Raw genomic sequence first — 15,386 nt, 5'->3', positions numbered from 1 at the left:
TGGGATTTCTTGCCTTATAAATGGGGTTGGGACCATCAGTTACGTTGTGGAGAAGTCAGGTGGATACACAGCTGATAGTCCTACTGAATAGACTGTTAGAATTTGTATTATGGCAAGAAAAAAGCAGCTAAGTAAAGAAAAACGAGTGGCCATCATTGCTTTAAGAAATGAAGGTCATTCAGTCCAAAAAATTGGGAAAACTGTGACCCCAAATGCAATCCCAAAAACCATCAAGCGCTACAAAGAAACTGGCTCACATGCGGACCGCCCCAGGAAAGGAAGTCAAGAGTCACCTCTGCTGCGGAGAATAAGTTCATCCGAGTCACCAGCCTCAGAAATCGCAGGTTAACAGCAGCTCAGATTAGAGACCAGGTCAATGCCACACAGAGTTCTAGCAGCAGACACATCTCTAGAACAACTGTTAAGAGGAGACTGTGGGAATCAGGCCTTCATGGTAGAATATCTGCTAGGAAACCACTGCTAAGGACAGGCAACAAGCAGAAGAGACTGGTTTGGGCTAAAGAACACAAGGAATGGACATTAGTAAGTGGAAATCTGTGCTTTGAGCTGATGAGTCCAAATTTGAGATCTTTGGTTCCAACCACCGTGTCTTTGTGAGACGCAGAAAAGGTGAACGGAAGGACTCTACATGCCTGGTTCCCACTGTGAAGCATGGAGGAGGAGGTGTGATGGTGTGGGGGTGCTTTGCTGGTGACACTGTTGGGGATTTATTCAAAATTGAAGGCCTACTGAACCAGCATGGCTACCACAGCATCTTGCAGCGGCATGCTATTCCATCCGGTTGGCGTTTAGTTGGACCATCATTTATTTTTCAACAGGACAATGACCCCAAACACACCTCCAGGCTGTGTAAGGGCTATTTGACCATGAAGGAGAGTGATGGGGTGCTGCGCCAGATGATCTGGCCTCCACAGTCACCGGACCTGAACCCAATCGAGATGGTTTGGGGTGATCTGGACCGCAGAGTGAAGGCAAAAGGGCCAACAAGTGCTAAGCATCTCTGGGAACTCCTTCAAGACTGTTGGAAGACCATTTCAGGTGACTACCTCTTGAAGCTCATCAAGAGAATGCCAAGAGTGTGCAAATCGGTAATCAAAGCAAAAGGTGGCTACTTTGAAGAACCTAGAATATGACATATTTTTTGTTGTTTCACACTTTTTTGTTATGTATAAAATTCCACGTGTTAATTCATAGTTTTGATGCCTTCAGTGTGAATTTACAATTTTCAGTCATGAAAATAAAAAAACTCTTTGAATGAGAAGGTGTGTCCAAACTTTTGGTCTGTACTGTAGATTCCACCAGAGCATAGCAGAAGAATTGTATTAGGAATGTCTCTGGGCGATGTTTGATTTACCCTGTTTCAACTTAAAATGAAAAGGGGATTTTCAAGGAATTTCACCCGAGGCTTAAAATTATGGTAGATCATCATGTACAGTGAGCAAAAACAAACTGATAACTTGGTGGTGCTGGTATGAATGGAGTCTCTCAAATTAAAGGGGTTGTTCCACAAAAACTATTCAACATTTTTCAAACCAGCACCTGGATCTAAATAATTTTGTAATTGCATGTAACTAAAAGTTTAATATAGCCACTGAGATATTTAATAATATGTATCAGTACAGCGCCACCTGCTGTTTGTTCTTTTCTTCACTTCTTTGTCCACCTCACTGAGGTAGTTGCACATGCTCAGTTTCATCCTTCAACTGCCACCAGCCAGATCTTCTATTGGAAGCTGCTGTTAAGACGCCTATCTGGTTGCGGTTTCGCCAGGGCCGAGGACATGTGTACTGAGAATATTGAACATTCAAAACCGACACTCACGCACCGAAGTGCAGCGCTTGCTCTTTCAGGCCAGGAAATTAATAGCTAAACACTGGCTTAGACCCCAACCCCGAACTAGGGCTGAATTTTTTAACAGAACGACCGAGATCCTTCGCCTAGAAAAGGATGTTAATCTTAAAAGGCAATGCCTGGCTAAGTTTAACAAAATATGGGACAAATTAGTTGAATGTAGGTCCATTGTGGCATAGCATGGCTCATTGCTGTGGAACTTTTTTCGGGAAGTAGGGTTGCAGAGATCTGTGTAGATGCAGGACTTTCTCATATGTATCCCACAATGTAGAATGGAGAATAGGTGTGTGGAGGTAGATAGGTAACACTGTCTTGATGCCGTTGGACATGAAGCCCATACTTAGTGTATTAAGAGTTTGTCTGTTGGTGTTCCAATACAATATACCTTTATTGTGGTTGCTGTGCCCGTTTCATCACCGGGGTGGGTGGGATGGTTTAAGGGTGGGGTAGTTACTGTTAATATTTGAAATATGGATGAATGGGCCTTGACATGTAACTTGTACTATTACTTCTGGAAAATGTATAAATGGAAAATCGTCAATATTCATTATCTAATTCAAAAAGAAGCTGCTGTTACATGGAGAGAGCTGCAGCAGAAATGACACACATCCAGAGCTGCCAGCCTGAAGAAAATCTAGTAAAGCAATTGGAGCACTGAATTGAGAAAATGTGAGGTACAGCGCGGATACCTTTTTGGTATCTAGCGGCTTCCATAACTCAAAGGTTTTCAGGCTAGTTTAGCATTAGTGAAATTAGGTAACTAACATTACTGCTATTGAAAGGATTCTCAACTGCTCGGGTTCTTCAGTCTTTGGAAACTATTGCATATACTTTAACACAACCATTGAGCAGCCGTGACAGTAAGAAACTATATTTCCACTGTGATAGGGCTGCAAAACAATTTGAAAACTTATGTTTCTATTTCCTCAATGTATATATTTTTTTCATGTTTATTACCATGACTAGAGATGAGCGAATTTCATATTTTGAAATTAGTTCACACTTTGGTGGTAAAAGGTGAATTGCGTTATGGATTCTGTTACCACGGTCCATAATGCAATTCTATGATGGAATGCCTTTAGCGGCATTCCATTATTCAGTCCATCGTAATAGAAGTCTATGGGCTGCAAAACTATCTGTGCCGTTTCCGTTATGCAGGGGAGTCCTCTCCTGCATAACGGAAATGGGTCGGAGCGGTTTTGCAGCCCATAGACTTCTATTATGACGGAATGAATACTGGAATGCCTCTAAAGGCATTCCATCATAGAATTGCGTTATGGTCCGTGGTAACGGGATCCATAAAGAAATTCCCCTTTCACCACCAAACGAAGTGTGAACGAATAATCGGAAATTCGCTCGTCTCTAACCATGACCCTACGAATGGGATCATGTATTTTACCTTGTATGACCTAGCAACATTGTCAATTTTAATTGTCTGCAGTAAAAATAAAATTGCAAAATCATTTGCCTGAAGAATAACATTACATAAGGACATCCAACACAAAGCAACGCCATTCAGCAATTTCTACACTTTTTGGCTTAAAGGGAATCTGTCGCCAATCTTCTGGTGTTCTAACTAAGGGCTTGTTCACACGAATGTAAGTATTCCGATTCCGTATTGCGGACCGCATATGCGGATGGTCCGCAAATCCAGAGATGCGGACCAGTGCGGAACGGAACGCTATGGAAGCACTACGGAGTGCTTCCATGGGGTTCCGTTCCGTACTTTCATTCCGCAAAAAGATAGAACTTTCTCTATCTTTTTGCGGAACGGAAGGATGCGGACCCGGAGCCTGCATGAATTTTCTCTGTGCATTGGGGACCGCAAATTGCAGTGCCCAATGCATGGTATGGAACACATATGTTCATGTAAACAAGCCTTAAGGGAAACTTACACTAGTGACAGATCTCCTTAGTAAAATGCTGTGCCACTTTCTTTAATTGACCAGCCATTTTGCCAAAATCTTGTATTGAACAGCTCCAGTGCATACCAATGAGTCCTCATATACCTGTCAATCAGAGGCAAGTGGGCGGGGAGAGCCGTGAGCTCATTAATATGGGGACTCATTGGCATGTGCTGCGGCTGTTAGGCGTGGACTGCAGAAGCGCACTGCATTATCATGATTGGTAATGCTGAGTGCCTCTGTCTGACCTTTTTATAACAGAATCATACTGATGGCTTTATGTCAGTAGGATTCTGTTACAGAAAGGTCAGACAGAGGCACTCAGCATTACCAATCATGATAACTCTGTGTGCTTCTGTAGTCCAGACTGCACGATCCCTCTCTCACACGGAGTGTGATTCCCACAAGGGACACACTCGTGTAAAGGGGCCTATAAGTCTTTTACTCCACAAATCTGGCCTTTATGGAAGAGTGGCAAGAAGAAAGCCATTTTTAAAAACAACCCATAAGAAGTCCTGTTTGCAGTTTGCCACAAGCCATGTAGAGGACACAGCAAACATGTGGAAGAAGGTGCTCCGGTCAGATGAGACCAAAGTTGAAATTTTTGGCCTAAATGAAAAACACTACGTATGGCGGAAAACTAACACTGCACACCCTGAACACACCATCCCCAACGTGAAACAGGTGGTGGCAGAATCATGTTGTGTGTGTGTGGGGGGGGCTTTTCTTCAGCAGGGACAGGGAAGCTGGTCAGAGTTTATAGGAAAATGAGTGGAGCTAAATACAGAACAATCCGGGAGGAAAACCTGGTAGAGGCTGCAAAAGACTTGACACTAGAGCGAAGGTTCACCTTGCAGAAGGACAACGACCGTAAACATACACCCAGAGCTACAATGGAATGGTTTAGTTCTGAGAACATTCATGTTTTTAGAATTGCCCAGTCAAAGTCTAGATTGAAATCCCATTTTGAATCTGTGGCAAGACTTAATATTTGCTGTTCACAGAAGCTCTCCATCCAATCTGACTGGGCTTGAACTATTTTGCAAAGAATGGGCAAAAATTTCAGCCTCCAAATGTGCAAAGATGGTAGACACAAACCCCCAAAGACTTGCAGCTGTAATTGCAGCGAAAGGTGATTGTTAAGGGAAATATGGCTTTCAGCCAGAACCTCATCCTGATGACCACGCAAATATGCCTAATAATTGGACCCAGTGGTATTCACCCATTCAGTATGGCCAGTAGCATTGTGTCCCTTGTTAGCATATCTAAGGCAGTTGAACAACATCCTCTTGACCAAGAGATGGGGGGAGATATTTGGGTGGTCACAGGGTGGAGTCGATGGTGGGGGGCTGGGACACAGGAAGATATAGGTGAAAGTTGGGAGTGAGGCAGGTCTCTCTCTTCCTGCCACCCACTGGAACAACAGCACTTCAAGAGCAAGCTAAGTTATATGTGTGCGTATGTGGGTATGTATACAAGTATAATATCCCAGTAGACTTTTTATGTGTACATATAGATATTTGTAGTCGGCAATTGTATTACCAATAGATTATATATGTTGTTTATGCATGAGTCTCTATATGTACATGTACTAATGGTCAGGTACTGGATGTGAGTTGGTTAGAAGAGTAGATCCAGTAGACTGTATATTGGTGGACTCTGGATATACTGTATATACATACACATTATCAGCCACATTTGCTTAGCATCCAGGGTGGACAGGAACTGAGGTGGCCGTGTGTGGTGGTGTCCTCTATGTATTGTGTTATCTGTATCTTTATGTATAATGTCCATTGCTTTGTCATCTTTATGTCATCAGTAAACTATTTTTATATACTGTATAAGTATCTGCGAGGGTTGTGTGTTGTTCCTGGGGTATATGAAAGACTGGAAGAGGGTAATTATACACAGAATAATCGGGTTGTATGGGAAACTAGGGCAACATGCTAGGAATAGAATAGAAGGGATGGAAAAACGGAGATATACATAAATCTCCATTTTCCAAGAAGCAAAAACCCCCTCTTCCGTGATACTACAAATGCATGCCACGATTTCCATATTGTTAAAATCATGTATCATTTTCTTTTCACTTCACATGTACTTGCTACTTTGTGTTTGTCTATCACATAAAATACCATTAAAATACATTTAAGTTTGTGTGTAATGTGAAAAATGTAAGCGGTATGAATACTTTTTCAAGGTGTTTTATATCCATTTAAAGTGGTGATGAGTCTGTTCTGGGGCCTGAATTACATGGTAATTCGTGTTGAGCCCATACAGTATTAGAATGTATGGGCTCTGATGAGCCGAAGTTAGTTATTCGCGAAGTCACATGTGACTTCATTGAATAACTTTAACTTTGGTAGTTGGTTTTTAAAGTGTAAAACCACTTTAAAACTTGAAACTGAACTCAGCTTCGGTTCTGAGGTACTAGTCGGAACGAAGCCGAGTTCGGTTTTATCTGTGTGCCATCTCAATTTTTTTGTGGCTAGCACACTGACCCAGTCATTTCCATGGGGCCATGCACACATCCAAGTTTTTTGAGGCTCTGTGTGGCTGCACTGCAAATTATAGAACATGTCCTATTCTTTTCTGTATTGCTGACCAGAATAGTCATGTCTGTTGATAGGCGTGAGAAAAATGGCGAATGCACACGAAAGGTATCGAAATTTTGCAGATCTGTTGTTTGCAGACCAAAATGCAAACACTGCCATGTGTATGAAACCTTATTGTTACTGACACAGTTGCCATGGTGCCCCAGTCATGGTCATGAGGTTTCATTGTCAATTATAATGCTTACAAATGTATTTTTTGCTTCTTCCCCAAAAGTGGGGTGAAAATGGTGTCTCATGGAGCAAACACTAGTGAGCTCTTCCTCTCACTAGTACATAGTAGGACCGGGGAGTTGTCATTAAAGCGTACATTGTCAGGACGTAGTACACACTATGACCCGACGCTGTGCAATGTCAGGTCACAGTGCAGCAAGTTGCTCAGAGAAGACCAGGGAGCGGCGAGTGCAGGATGAGCCGCTGGATCTGCAGAGTGGCGGTGCCATCTGGAGCTGGAAAGGCAAGTTTATTTATTTAATGTCCGATGGGGGTCTGATCTGAGGTCTAATAAGGAACAGGGGTCTGATTAAAAATATTTTTGCATCCTATAAATAGGTGTGTCTTATGGAGCGAAAAATACGCTATTTTTCTGTTATAGTTATTTATAAGTAGTATTTGTTTTTAGCTTTTTTTTTTTTTCTGCCATAGAGATCTTTGACCATACTTTCTATTATGCTGGTCATACATATGCAATAGATGTTAGTCAAACAATGGTTCAGTCAACAGCTATTTCTCCCAACTCCCACATGCACGGACAGTTTGGCTGACACTCCTGTTGGTGGCTTAACTCTCAGGAGAACAAAATTATCGGAAGAAAAATTTCAGTTCGCCCGATCATTCTTTACCCAACAAAATGTCGGGGAGAGCTGGAAGCTCACCACAGACATTAGACTGTTGGCCGAATCAACGTGCTTGGTCTTTACAGTTGTTCAAATGGACCATACGTATTCAATGAAACTGTGCGAAGAACAAATACACTAGGGGCGAGCGAATCGACTTCGGATGAAACATCTGAAGTCAATTTGCATAATACTATTTGAATACTGTACGCGAGTACTCCGTACAGTATTAGATTGTATTGGCTCAGATAAGCCAAACTTATTACTTCACAAAGTCTCGTGAGACTTCTCATAATAGCATCATAAATTAATTTCTACTGGAAAAAAAAACATTTCCTGAACTTGAGTTCGGTTCCAAGGTACCACTTGGAACCGAACCTGAGTTTGGGAAATGTTTTGTGAAGTCTAGCGAGACTTCGCGAAGTAATAACTTCTGCTCATCTGAGCCAATGCATTCTATTACTGTATGGAGCGCTCGCTCCGTACATTATTCAAGCAAAGTATTATGCGAATCGACTTCTGATGTTTTATCCGAAGTCTATTCGCTCATCCCTAGTTACTTTGTGGAAAGATATTTTGTCTATGAACAATCTGTTTTGAAAGGAAGATCTTTTATCTGACAATGGGGGCAAGTCATCAGTCGGCTAAAACTATGGTTCAAAGCATTATCTTCTAATTTTACTATGCAGTGTTTGATGCATGTGCTTGTTGTCAGCAGAAACTTGTCGATTGCTGTTAATGAGCTTCTTCACAAACCTATTGTGCATATTAAACGCATATTTGTATTTAGACTAAGAATCGACCCTCTGGGAAAAGTGGTCTCCAATTATTCATTCCATGACTAGTTGAGTTTTAAGAGTTAAAATTATTTTGTTTTTGGCTTTACCCATGGTGCTTTGAGTTGATTCAAAATAAATCATTTAGAATAGAGGACTTAGAAAAGATAAATGACTGATCTAAAGTAGAACTCCAAGGCTACATGCACACATGAATGCACTGCATGTCTGCAACAAATCTGGGGCAAAATCCACATGGAACACAAGTAATTTTGTGGATTTTATTGCAGATTTGTCCTGGATTTCACCATATGCATTGCAAAGGGAGTCCACATTTAAAGGGAATTTATCACCGACTCCCCTGTTCTCCAGTTTGCATAGACACATAGCGGTGGTTCAGCTAATCAGAACACAGTTTTTCTTGTGTTGATCTGAGGCACCATTTCCGAATTATGATTCTTTTTCTTTATATACAAATTAGACCTTTGGTGCAATAACGGTGTCACCATTGCTCTTGTTGTTCCCAAGCACCACTTGTTTCTATGACCAACCCCTCCCTGGCTGCTTTGATTGACAGGCTATGCAGTGGCAAAGTGGCTGAGGAGGGGCTGACCACAGAAAAGTCTATGGGCCCATCTTGATTACGACCTCAGCGGTTAGGAGAGAGCGCAATATGCGAGCACTTCTTTCTCCTTCTAGTGATCGAACCGCACCAATCAAAACTTTTTATATGTCTCTATGACATATTAAAAGTCTTCTCAAAACTCAGGGAACCTGCTACAATGAAAATGCAGTGCAGGCAGCTTGTTATAGAGCAGGAGGAGCTGAGCAGATTCATATATAGTTTTATGGGAAAAGATTCGGAATCATGTGGGCGGTGTCACTACGGGTATTGACTATGTCGGCAGATTGCACTGTATTTCATGGCGACATGTTCCCTTTAAATTCCACAGAATTGCCATGGTGCAGATTTAAAATTCCACATAGATCAATTTACATGCAGAAATTTCTGCAGTGTGTCACTGCCATTTTTTTAAGCTGGTACTGTATTACAATGCCAATTTATTGAAGGCAAATCCGCACATAATAAGCAACATGTGGGCGAGGCCTTAAAAGGGTTGTCCGTATGTATAACACATATGGAATGATAAAAGCAACAGTTTATTACCTGAGGATGCCCATTAAGGCCCCACGTCCGGGTGCTGTATGTAAATAGACCACCACATCTAAGATGGTGGCAGTCAGGTGAATTACCCATGGGACTGCCTCTCTACAGGTGCCAATATAGGAGATCTGCAGTAGTGGATGGAGCCAGGGAAATTAAGCGACCACTGCCATCTTGGATAGCAGTTGGGTGGGGAGTTATATGGGCATAGTGGGGTAAGCCAGGGGCCCTTTTAATGTTTCTAATTCCTTTCCAAGTCAGTTTATGTCATTACATAAATGTAATCAGAAAGCTAACAACCCCCTTAATGTTTTTGTATTTTTGAGTGTAAAACCACTGCCCTGTGTGACCAACAGTCAGCTAGAACCTGGTCCTAAAGGGAACCTAATGATTGTCTAAATTTTTATGTTCAATATTAGTTTTCAGGTCACAGGATAACACCCTTGACACTAGATTATAGGGCAGATCAGCTCCTTTCTCCCTGAGCATGCCCACAACACTCTCCCATAAAAGTCAATGAGTTGACTTCTGGCTGAGGTTCCGTTTACTATATTTAGTGCTAATTGCACCAGATCCATCATATCTGTAGTATTTTATTATTATTATTTTTTAATTCTCTTTATTGAATTGAGAATCTTTCATATAGTCGGTATATTATAAGCATAATAACTGTAGTATTTTCAGATATACGCACATTCATTGGTAAACAGGTTTGAGAGGTAATGTTTATTAAGAATATACATGGAAGTGATCTTTGCCGCCAACCTCTTACTTTGTTCCAAGACTTCATACATCAGCTTATGACAAAAGACAACATAAACCATTTGTTCTATTGGTTTATTAAAGGAGACCATGATCATTGTCAGAAAAGTCCAGAAAAAAACCCTTTATACCGATATCTGATAAAACAAATAGTAACATTCCTATATTAGATCACAAACATATACTCCTTTTCCTAGATACATGAGGCATAGACAGGTGTAAAAAATGCAGAATTCTACTGTGACCCCGGGTTCAGTAAACAAAATGCTGAGTAACGGGTGAGTAGACATTAGGGCAAGTTTTGAAACCTTACTGTACAGCAATTAAAAAAAAATGCCTATGCACTTTTACCATTGAAATCACCACTGGGATTGCTGTGTTCACGACTTCTGTAATGTATTTTTTTTGTTTAAATGCTTACAATTTGCCATAGACCTTAGGGTACTTTCACACTAGCTGTTTTCTTTTCCGGTATTGAGTTCCGTCACAGGGGCTCAATACCGGAAAAAAACTGATCAGTTTGATCCTAATGCATTCTGAATGGAGAGCAATTCATTCAGGAGGCATCAGTTCAGTCCCTCTTCCGTTTTTGGGCCGGAGAAAATACTGCAGCATGCTGCAGTTTTCTCTCCGGACAAAAATCCTGAAGACTTGCCGGAATGCCGGATCCGGCATTAATTTTTTATTGAAATGTATTAGTGCCGGATCCGGTATTAAGTGTTCCGGCAAAACGGATCCGGTTTTCCGGTCTGCGCATGTGCAGACATTTAAAAATGAAAAAAAAAAATTAAATACCGGATCCGTTTTTTCCGGATGACACCGGAGAGACTGATCCGGTATTTCAATGCATTTGTCAAATGCCATCCGTTTGCGTCAGGTTTGCCGGGTCTGGCAGGCAGTTCCGGCGACGGAACTGCCTGCCGGAATCCTCTGCCGCAAGTGTTAGGGTCCATTCACACGTCCTGTTTTTTTTTCATCCTGAAAAACGGTCCGTTTTTTGCGGATCCGTTGTTCCTGAAAATGTTTCCGTATGTCATCCGTTTATGGCGGATCCGCAAAAAACGGGAACATGTATACATTTCAATAATCAAATAAAGTTGTTTGGATTTCTTTGAAAAAAAATTGAAAAAAAAAAAATTATAAAAAAAAATTGTTATGTGTTTCCAGGAACGGAATCCGCAAAAAACGGATGACATACGGAATGACATCCGTTTTTTGTGGATCCATTGACTTTGTATTGTACCAGAATGGTACAGATCAGGAAAGAAAAAACGGACGTGTGAATGGACCCTAAAAGTAACCTTAAAGGGGTTTGCTCATCTCAGACATTGATGGCATATTGCTAGGATATGCCATCAATGTCAGATAGGTGCTGGCCCCAACAGTGGGACCCGTTCCTGTCTCTAGAAGTGAACGGAGAGCACCTGCGTATGCCACAGCCACCCTTCGTTCACTGCTACGGGAGTTCAGAAAAATTGCTGTGCGCCTGCTGGGCTATTTCTGGCAGTCCCATAGAGGTGAATGGAGTGGTGTCCATGCTTGCATTCTGCTTTTTTCAGAACTTCCATGCATGGTGTGCTCTCCTTCACTTTGGTGGTCCCGTTCTAAAGATAGGAGCAGGTCTAAGAGGTGTGACCCACAGCTATCCGACATGGATAACACATCCTAGCGATAGGCCATCAATGTCTAAGATGAGCCAACCCCTTTAAATTTGACCAGTTATTTTACCCAAAAAATGTATCTATAACAGCTATGCTCAAACATTTTCTTCTTCACGTAAAAACTGGAAGACAGAAGAGAAGTCCTTCTGGGCATAGCCCTTGGCACACATTAGTCTGTACACCTGATGCGAGAGGGATCCCAGCGGGGTTGGACTTTTAGTGTTTGTAGCAGAGTCTTGGGCTAAACCGAGATCCTGTCATAAAAATAATATTTAGACAGTTAATGTATAATGAACGATCAATAGCATCAAATATTAGCCTTCCAAAATACAATGTTAACAAATACGTGTTTTTGAACCTCAGAATAAGTCTAAAGATAGAGCTGGTAAAGCACTGCATCAGTAAATGGTCACACAGCAGACAGCCAATCAGCTGTCAGTATGCAGAGGTGTGACCATCTCTTATGAGACATTAGTAGTAGGGATCAGCGAATCTACTTCGGATGAAAAACCCAAAGTCGTTTTCGCAAACAAAAAAAACATTTCGCGAACTCTGGTTCGGTTCCAAGGTACCATTAGAACCGAACCGGAGTTCGGGAGATGGTTTTTTACAGTACAAATTAATTTATGGAGTTATTACCCAAAGTCTCGCGAGACTTCGCGAAGCAATAACTTTGGCTCATCGGAGCCAATACATTCTAATACTGTACGGAGCTCCTGCTCCGTACAGTATTAGAACGAAGTTTTATGCGAATAGACTTCGGATGTTTAATCTGAAGTCGATTCGCTCATCCCTAATTAGTAGCCTGTCCTGTAGATATGCCATCAATTTTATTTTGATGGGAATACCCCTTTAAACAAAGATTTAGTAACAAGAAAAAGCTAAAACTAAGGCTACTTTCACACTAGCGTTCGGTTGTCCGCTTGAAGGATCCGTTTGAAGGCTCTTCCAAGCGGCCACGAACGGATCCATACGGCCCCAATGCATTCTGAATGGATGCGGATCCGCTCAGAATGCATCAGTCTGGCAGCGTTTGGCCTCCGTTCCGCTCAGCAGGCGGACACCCGAACGCAGCTTGCAGCGTTTTGGTGTCCGCCTGGCCGTGCGGAGGCGTACGGATCCGTCCTGACTTACAATGCAAGTCAATGGGGACGGATCCGTCTGTCATGGCTCCGCTTTGACACGGATCCGTTCGAAACCGTTCATGTTTCTGCGCATGCCCAGTAACTTCCTGTCCCTCCCCCTCATCTGTCCCTCCCCTCATCGTCGGCCATTTTGGAGAACCGACTTGCTGAGACTGGTAAGTGTATGAAGTTTTGTCTGTTTGTCTATCTCTCTTTTTTTACTATCTATCCATCTATCTATCTATCTCTCTCTCTATTTCTAGGGTGGGGGGGCTGCTGGCACTTGGGAAGGGGTGTGTGTGTCTGGAACAATGGGAGCCGCTGCCACTGGTGGTGTGGGCTGCCTTTATGGGGGGGCTTCTGGCACCGGGGGGGAGGGCGCGTGTGGCTGGAACTGTGGTTGCTGCTGGCACTGCGGGGGTGTTTGTGGCTGGAACAGTGCGGTTTGCTGGCACTGCGGGGGTGTTTGTGGCTGGAACTGTGCGGTGCTTCTGGATGGAACTGCAGGGTTTTTTGTGGCTGGAACTGTGCGGTGCTTCTGGCAGTGCGGGGGTGTTTGTGGCTGGAACTGTGCGGTTTGCTGGCACTGCGGGGGTGTTTGTGGCTGGAACTGTGCGGTGCTTCTGGATGGAACTGCAGGGTTTTTTGTGGCTGGAACTGTGCGGTGCTTCTGGCAGTGCGGGGGTGTTTGTGGCTGGAACTGTGCGGTTTGCTGGCACTGCGGGGGTGTTTGTGGCTGGAACTGTGCGGTGCTTCTGGATGGAACTGCAGGGTTTTTTGAGGCTGGAACTGTGCGGTGCTTCTGGCAGTGCGGGGGTGTTTGTGGCTGGAACTGTGGGTGGGGGCTGCTGGCATTGGGGGGGGCTCTGGGCACTGTGGGAGAGTTGTTTGGAACTGGGAGCCTGATGTCATTGTGGGGGGCTGCTGGCACTATGCAGGGCTGCTGTCTCTCGCGGTGTTTATGTAACTTGGGGGGATTATGGCTTCTGTCGGATTAATTTTTTAATTATTTTATTATTAGGGTCGTACAAAAAAAGAAAAAAAGAGATCTGCGGTGGGGAAGCCAATATCGATATTTTAAAAAGTAAGTATTAAAAAAAACTAAAAAAATGTTGATATATGAGGAAATAGTGCTCTACAAGTTCCTTTAACGGTATCTGCATTTTGTCTGGTATTTTGTTGCGTACAGATGTCATCTAAGAAGACATCATCAATCGACTGGCGTAACCCACCCAGAAGGCGCCGCCATATCCAGTGGCCCGTAAGTATAAAATCAACACTTGGACTTTTTACTGTTTGATTTGTTGCATTAATCAGTATGTGCTCTTATTATAGATTTCTTCATCATCTTCAGAGGAGGGCTCTCCCGAAGTGGGCGGTGCTGCCGGGGCCAGCTCACCAGCATCCAGGGGAGGTGGACCAAGCCCGGACCGGGGCTGTCAAGAAGTAAGTATATATATATATATATAGATTTCTTAAAAATTGGTTTAAGTACGGTCTTCTAAAATTTTTTTTATTTGTATTAGCAATCTGCACCTAGAGCCGCCAGCGAGGATCCCCCAGTCGCCTCCAGAGTCCGCGGGAATGAGCGTGGCGGTCGTAGACGTGTAAGTATTGAATTTAGTAGTTTATTTAGCATTTTGTATTAGGATTTACATTAAATTTTGTATTTCCTTTTTTTTCAGGGTTCCCTAGGCTCCACCAGGGAGGATGAGGAGTTCGGGTTTCCGAGCATCAATAACCTGCTCCTCATCCGACTGGTGGAGGCGCGTCCAGCGTTATGGGACCACGCCGACCGCCACCACGCCGATTATCGCCATACCCAGCGGCTCTGGAGGGACATCTCTGCAGAACTTTTAGAGACCTGGGGGGATCTAGATGCGGCGGCTCAGGAGAAATATGGTAAGTAAAACAATATGCATTTTAATAAATTAAAATATTCTTGTTTTCCTTTCATCATGCTGATTTTAGTTTTTATTGTTTTTTTCCATAGTCAAACTGGTTATAACGCGTTGGCGATCTATCCGGGACCGCTTCAGGAGGGATTATAACAAGGAGGGTCAGGCCCCGAGTGGCTCCGGAGGAACCTCAGGGGCCACATACATCCATACGGCGGCCCTGGGGTTCCTACGAAAGGCCATGGCACCAAAAAGGTAAATATTTATAACAACTGTTTAAAAAATAAATTGTAAAGGGGCTGTCCGAGACAGGGTAGCGTTTGGCTCCCCTGTTTTAGACAGCCCCCCACAGTCAGATGGACAACTGTTCTCTCCGTCTGAGTGTAAGGGGCTGTCTGAGACAGGGTAGCGTTTGGCTCCCCTGTTTTAGACAGCCCCCCACAGTCAGATGGACAACTGTTCTCTCCGTCTGAGTGTAAGGGGCTGTCTGAGACAGGGTAGCGTTTGGCTCCCCTGTTTTAGACAGCCCCCCACAGTCAGATGGACAACTGTTCTCTCCGTCTGAGTGTAAGGGGCTGTCTGAGACAGGGTAGCGTTTGGCTCCCCTGTTTTAGACAGCCCCCCACAGTCAGATGGACCACTGTTCTCTCCGTTGAGTGTAAGGGGCTGTCTGAGACAGGGTAGCGTTTGGCTCCCCTGTTTTGGACAGCCCCCCACAGTCAGATGGACAACTGTTCTCTCCGTCTGAGTGTAAGGGGCTGTCTGAGACAGTGGAG

At 43.4% G+C, this 15,386-nt stretch overlaps 1 protein-coding gene and 1 long non-coding RNA gene across 2 annotated transcripts in view; one reads left to right on the top strand and one right to left on the bottom strand.

Annotated features, from left to right (window-relative positions):
• Positions 1-11,176: 11,176 nt before the first annotated feature.
• Positions 11,177-15,386, bottom strand: part of HIBADH (3-hydroxyisobutyrate dehydrogenase) — a 170,035-nt gene continuing 165,825 nt past the window's right edge. Inside the window, exon 8 of the mRNA XM_044295118.1 lies at positions 11,177-11,842. Within this exon, the coding sequence (XP_044151053.1) occupies positions 11,684-11,842 (159 nt within the window). The 3' untranslated portion in view covers positions 11,177-11,683. The remainder of the gene's footprint in view (positions 11,843-15,386) is intronic.
• Positions 13,980-14,573, top strand: LOC122939125. The gene is made up of 3 exons (XR_006390091.1): positions 13,980-14,158; positions 14,239-14,319; positions 14,398-14,573. It is a non-coding gene; the product is annotated as an uncharacterized LOC122939125 (long non-coding RNA).

This window comes from Bufo gargarizans, chromosome 5 (assembly GCF_014858855.1).
Source record: "Bufo gargarizans isolate SCDJY-AF-19 chromosome 5, ASM1485885v1, whole genome shotgun sequence".
NCBI lineage: Eukaryota > Metazoa > Chordata > Amphibia > Anura > Bufonidae > Bufo > Bufo gargarizans.
Note: the sequence above shows the minus strand (reverse complement) of the source record. Positions and strands in the feature narration are given on the sequence as shown.